This window comes from Manacus vitellinus, unplaced genomic scaffold (assembly GCF_001715985.3).
Source record: "Manacus vitellinus isolate BGI_N305 unplaced genomic scaffold, ASM171598v3 scaffold_51_pilon, whole genome shotgun sequence".
NCBI lineage: Eukaryota > Metazoa > Chordata > Aves > Passeriformes > Pipridae > Manacus > Manacus vitellinus.
Genome location: NW_021940620.1, coordinates 4,858,696 through 4,865,406, shown reverse-complemented (window position 1 = coordinate 4,865,406; position 6,711 = coordinate 4,858,696). Strand labels below are relative to the sequence as shown.

The window sequence follows — 6,711 nt, the reverse complement described above, 5'->3', positions numbered from 1 at the left end:
CATTTTATACTGCCGGCGCCTGCAGGTCACGCCCCCTTGAGGCCACGCCCCCACTAGAGCATATGCACACGTTAGTTCAGGCTCCGCCCCTTTGTGTTCAGGTCCCGCCCCTTCTGTCGCAGGCTCCGCCCCCCGGTCCGGCTCTCCGCGGTCCCGGTCCGGTCCCGCTTCCCGTCCCTCGCCATCCCGGCTTCGTTCTCCCCAAGAGGAAGGGGAAGGAGCTCAAGGCGCGTTTCCTGCAGCCGGGAGATCCTGTGGATAGGTGCAAATGCCTGTGTCTGCTCCCTGCCCTGCTCAGCCCTCCCGGAGTAGTGCCTGTGCCCTGGTTTGGGCGCGGAGAGACAGTGCCGTGCAGGTTGTGGGGCACGGGGTTATTCTGGTAACCAAAGCACCAGTGGGGAGTGAGTGTGGCATGGGGACCTTCTGGGTGACCGATGGCCTCTGAGACCCACTGGTGGGGAAACACAACCATCCATGTGCCCATCATGAGGCAGGACTGGGCTAGACTGGTCCCAGTCACCGCTTGAACATTACCCACCACGATGTACCGGGGCACGTGCTATCACAGCTCTTGGCCATCCCCGTCCTGCTTGTCCTTTCCATCACAGCAGACGGGACAGCGCTGGGGAGCCACGCGCCCGCCCCGCTCGTGCCGGGGCAGCAGCACCCGCTGGAGGGTTTGCATGCCCAGCATGACAGGAATAAATAACTCTTCCCTGAACCCCCGTGTTTCGGAAGGGAGGTCTAAAAATAAAGACACTGGTGTAAACACAACTGACATTAAGGAGGGTGTGCTGGGGCCTTTCCAAGCTGGTTGGCAGCAGCATTTTTTTGCAGATCAGATACAGTTGACAGGCCTCTTAATCCGGCCACAGGAGAGTTCAGCTGGCAGAACACACTGCCTGTGCTGTCCAAGCATAATTAAATAAAGATGGATCAATGATTATTAGGTTCCTTGTTGGTGTTAATTTCCTCTCACCCAAGGCCCTGACCATTCTGACTCTTGGTGTTGTATTTCTTAGTTTAAGATAACAAGAATTTAGGAGAAACTGTGTGATGATTTATCATCTTCTGTAATCAAGAGAAGCATACATTTTAATTTCCACAATGGGGAGGTAGTTTATTTCTTGAACTTACGCATATATGTTAAAACACTTGGCCTTTCATGTAGAGACATTTGTGGCAGATGTGTGGCAATGTTGAAATTGCAACACCTTTCTGGAAAATAATATTTACAGTAGAAAAGGTTGCCCCTTTTAACTTGAAGATTTTTCTAGAAATTTCAATTTCTAGGTATGACACGGCTAATATTCCACCATGAAGTAGCAAGTTAAAGTTTAAACATCAGCAGACTCAGGTGTAAGCCTGGATGATGCTGCTTAGGAAATGATTCAGCAGCTTTTACAGCACGGGATATTGAAAAGTTTGGGCAGGCAGCAAAGCCGTGTTACACTCATCTTCCCTTTTGCCTATTTGTTGTGTGTATTCTTATGTCTGAAAATGTTGGTGAAAGTTGATGACTTGATATTGTTGTATTATATTTCTTTCTCCATAAAATCAGAAGCAGGACCAGTGGTAGAAGGACATGCAGTACAGGACACGCTGCTGACAGTGTTGCATCTGCCTCACCAAGCAGCACCTCCAGCATGTCTGTCTCATGTTCTATTTCTGAGGACCCTAAGGGCCACTTTTGGTCTCATTTACAGAGCCAGAGACCTGCATTTTCAGATCCAACCCCAGCACATTCATTCCTTAGGCTCTGAGTTGGTGCAGCACCAATTCCTATTCCCTTCTCCATCCCTGCCTGGGTGTTTGAGGCACAGAGGGTTGTTCTCAAGTTGCTGGGTCTTTTCCACTCAGTTCTCTTTCCAGGTAAATTGATTAATGCATTTATAATGACCAAGCAATTCACCAGAGTAAAACCAGAAATCTAAGTTTTCCTCTGTGTCAGCTTTCATCCCGCTGGCAAATATGGAAGGGTCCAAATGACAAGGGGAATTTCCCTTCTCCTGGTGGTACTTGCTGAGTCACACTCAGCTCTCTGGGTGTGACATCATGCACTTTTACAAAACATAAGGAAAACAGGCTTTCACCAGCCTGCATTAGCTTACCTCACCGATCATGGGACAGGGGTGACTCACTGAGTGCTTGCTCCTCCTCCTCGAGGTTGGGGATTTCCTCCCAGCCAGCCCTTCTCCAGCACAGATCTCAGACCTCCCTCTGTCCCATTGTCCCCAGCCCTGGGATGTGCCTCTGGGAGGTTTCTCAGCCCCCTGGAGAAGCCATATGAGGATCTGGGTTGTATTCTCACAGAGGTTCTCTTGAGAAGTGTCTCCCTGGTGGATGTGGATTTTTTTGATTCTCAGCATGAAGCACAGGCTGTGTGGATGATTTTTTAAGGTTCCTTAGGAATCCCATAGCAGCACAGCAACCTCTGCCCAAAAAGTAGCTTGTCCTAGCTGCTGACTAACCAGCTTCACAGATGGATGTAGCAAAGGAACAGCAAAGAGGATGGGGGGGGGGAAAAGCTGAGTTCAAAAATTCGAGTTAGAAAGGAAAGACTCAAAAAGGAGCAATTAGCATCACTGAAGTGCTCAGCTTTCTCTCTACACCCACTTTCTGCTGGGAAATGTTTAAAAATATTTGGTGAGATTTTTGCTCCGAGGGCACCACCACCAGAAATACTCCTTATGTGCAGACTTTGCACGTTCACAGTAAAGACTTAGAGGCATGAAGGGGCGGAGGGGGCGGGGGGTGTCCAATCTTTTCCTTGCTTGCAAACCACAACAGAGGCTGAGGATGATATTCCAGAGGAAATATTTCCTCAGATCATTGCTCCATCGCTGTCCCGGCACTCCCGGTGAGGAGGGGCGGGTTTGGCCCCCGGGCACCCCCTGGCTTTGGCAGGACGGTGTGTGGTGCCGGAGGGACGGTGCAGAGCCACAGTGGGCAGGTCTGGGTGCCACGATCCCACCCGCTCTTTCCAGAGGCTTCTGGAGAGGTGCAGGATCCTCTGGATGTGTCGGGTCAGAGGTGGGTGACTCAGCTCCGTCCCATGACAACTTCCCTCCTCCTCCAGCCCCGAGGAAACGCTGTTCTCTGCCTCGGAAGCAGAAGCCTTCCTTCCTCACCGGCACAGGCAGAGCAGGGTGTTTTTTGCTGTCTCATTTTTGAGGCTGATCTTTCCTGAAGGTTAGCTCTGCCACGTCAGGTGTTTACACAGCCTCAGCAGCATTTCTCATTTCTGTGGTATGAAACTTTTAAGGGCAGAAAACTCTGGGACAGTTTTTTCACAGAAACCGAGGAGCAGATTGGGAGAACAGGTGGAGGGCAAGCACAAGGTACAAGCACACTACGGGTGTCATGGAATTCCATAAGGATTTCATGCTTCTGAAGGTGAGAAAGAACTTTTTGCAACCCACACAAATTGCTTGGGGTGAGTGTTGCTTTGAGAACCTGACTTGTAGCTTTTACCCTGAATTAAAGCATCAACATGTCAATGTTTCATGTCAACACATTGAAAGTAAAGCACCCTGTTGTCATTTTCATCTCCTGTGGCTATGGAGAATTTGAAAACATTTGTACTGCATTGAAACAAGCCCTACTGATGTTTAAACACAGCCATCTATAAAACTCATACAAAATAAAATTATTTTGGTTTATGAGAAAAACAGAAAGTGCTTCTTGTTTAAAGCAACCTGGGAAGCATCGAGGCTGACCCACTCACAGATAGGTCTCCAAACTCTCTTCTCTTTGGAGAACTAGATAAAATCAAATATAAATCTGGATTACATTTTCTACCTAGACCTAATGAATGTTTTCTCTTTCTAATCTTTGTGATGGCCTCAGGACCTGTGGATTACTATGGAAGTTCTTCCTGTGGAAGGCCCTCATTTCTGCAACACTTTCAGTGTTGCCAACATCAACAGTTCAAAGATCATGAGATCACCTAAAAAAACCATCTTCTCTCTCTTTATTTGGTGCTGGGGTTTGGGGTCTCTGCAGTTTATATTTTAATCTTTGCTCTGCAAAAGGGCCAAAGCTCAAAACTTACTTGTTAAGAGTAGAATAAAAGCCAAAACTGGGCTAACAGAGAGGGACTTCAAGAATAAAAGGGACCTTTGCAAATCTGAGAAAAAAATGGCAAGTGATGCAATTTTGCTTAGTCCCTCATTTTGTCCAAGAGAACCCAAGTTTTTTTTCATGAGAGGGTGGTATAAAGCTCATTAATTTCTACAGACTCTTATGAAGACAAAGTATTACAGCAGAAATTAGATTAAACTTTATCCTTGGGAAAGAGTCTAATTAATTGTCTTGGAGAAATTATTAATGTTCCTCTGTTCTCTTCCACTGCAGGCACACCACATATCCCGAGTGGAAAGAGCATTTTGAACCTCTGAAAAATAAACAGCCAACATCTAATGCACTATAACGTTACGTGTTCTTTCTACAAACCCTGTGACTGCAGCAGGATTTCACATGCCTTTCCCACCAGTGGCTCTCACTTGTCTGCCACCTCTGGGTGGGGGTTTGCCATTAATTCCTGTGAACCCGCTCTTGGTTTAATCTGGGTTTAACGCGTGGGTTCAAGGCGAGAAAGCAGCGATTTGGGTGGGACAGAGCTGCTGGGCTGCTGCTCTTTGCTGTAATGTGCAAGTGCTGTTGCTGGTGTGGTGGAGGCTCCACCTGCAGCCGAGGAGCGAGTGGTGGTGGCTGTGCTGTGCTGGGGCTGAGCCTGGGGCGTGGGCGCTCACCAGGGAGCAGGATAAGTGCCCCAGGGCTGGGCTGTCCCGCTGCTGGCTCGTGTTCCCATGGGGACGGTCGCTTGGGCAATGCCTCGCAAAATCCAGGTTAGGAAGCACAGGTCCAGCGCCTCTCGGTTTTTTTCAATATTCCCAAGAGTGTTTCTCAGTGCATTTCCCTTCTCAGGGATGGGCCCGGTGTGAGCAGCAGTCTGTGCTGGGACTCTGCAGCTCCTCACTGGCTTCTGGCAGTGGAGGGAGGTAGGAACTTTTGGTGCCGTCCAAAGGGCTCCCTCTGCTGATTTCCTTCCAGGATTTTCTAACCACCAGGAGAAGCCATTTCAAAATTTGAAAAACGTGGTTTATTTTATGAACTGGAGAAGATTCTAAGGATGCAGTTAGACAAGATCATCTCCTGCAGAAATGGGCAACATGTGCTTTTCCTGATGCGCTTGCATGGTTCTCAAAGGCACGTGTGTCACCCAGAGCATCTCGAGGCAGCCCCTGCACCCACCCTTCCTGGTGCTGAGCTCCCTCCACCCCTCGCCTTTCCAGAAGGAAATAGAGCAGAGACCTGAGCACCCATTTGCAGGATTTCCCTGTTTCAGAAGAATTCCTGTGTCTGCTGGAGTGTTGCTGGGAGATGTGCCCACAGAGCACAGCTGGCTCCCAGCTCATCCCTGCCTGCCACCTGGGACAACTCCTGGGCTGTATCCAAGCATTGCCAAGTGCCTGTATCGCTGCTCCTGCCTCTGGCACGGGCAGAGCTTTGCTGTACATTGCACCCTGATTGATCCAAACATCTCAAACAACAGACTTTGATCACTGGAAGCCAGTCCTACAATATTTACACATCTGAGAAATATTTACTCGCTAGCAGAGCTCTGGGGAACCGAAGATGACAACTTTCACTGGAGGAATTATGTGGCCATGTACGGGGCACACGAGCGGCCTGACCTCACGCACAACCAAAGATACAAGTTCAGATGATGGAGGCACGTAAATGCTTGTGGAGCCTGACCTCACTGTACAGCTCCTCCTGGTCTGTAATGAAATAAGCTGGACCCATTAACAGAAGAAAACAGAAGCAAAATAATTTTTTAATCTGATTTCTTCTGTCTTTCACCCAGGCAAGCAGCTTGAGGTCATAACCCCTGAATGCCAGGTCCTTTGGAAGAGGGATGATGTCCTTCCAGGCAGCAGCTTCCATTTGTGGTATTAATCTGGCATTGATTTTCTCTCAGTAAACATGAGATGCTGTTTCCTTAACCAAGATGAAATTCTTCTGCCGGAATGGCAGCGAGGGTACACTGCTGCTGCCCCCCAACCTTGTCCTGCACAGCCCCCACAGTGCCCCAGCTGTGCACACCCCGTGGGGACACCTCTCTATGCATCGATAGGGATGAGCCAAGGATACAGGTATGTAAGTTATGTGTAACACAAGAATGTGCACTTGTGCACACGTACATATGTATGTACACACACAGTCACATACAGACACGCACACACACATACACAGACACTCTCACACACATTCACACAAGGACACACTCACTCATGCACACTCACAGACACACACAATCACAATCACACACAACACAATCTCACACACACATTCAAACAGACTCTCATACACAATCTCACACTCACCCACTCACACTCACGCTCTCATACTCACATGCAATCTCACACACACACACTCACTCTCACACACATTCTCACACACTCTCACATTCACACACAGTCTCACACTCACAATCACACACACGCACACTCACACACACACACTCAGACACACAATCTCACACACTCAGACACACAATCTCACACACTCACATACTCTCACTCACACACACACATAATCTCACACACACACACTCACACGCACAGTCTCACACACTCACAATCTCACACAGACACACACAGACACACACACATACACTCTCATTCACACACACTCACACTCACA

The 6,711-nt window shown here is 48.6% G+C and overlaps 1 protein-coding gene across 1 annotated transcript in view; it reads right to left on the bottom strand.

Moving 5' to 3' along the window:
- The window catches only part of SQSTM1 (sequestosome 1), a 4,779-nt gene extending 4,594 nt beyond the window's left edge, over nucleotides 1-185 (bottom strand). Inside the window, exon 1 of the mRNA XM_025896008.2 lies at nucleotides 83-185. Within this exon, the coding sequence (XP_025751793.2) occupies nucleotides 83-185 (103 nt within the window). The remainder of the gene's footprint in view (nucleotides 1-82) is intronic.
- Between the last annotated feature and the right edge of the window lie 6,526 nt (nucleotides 186-6,711).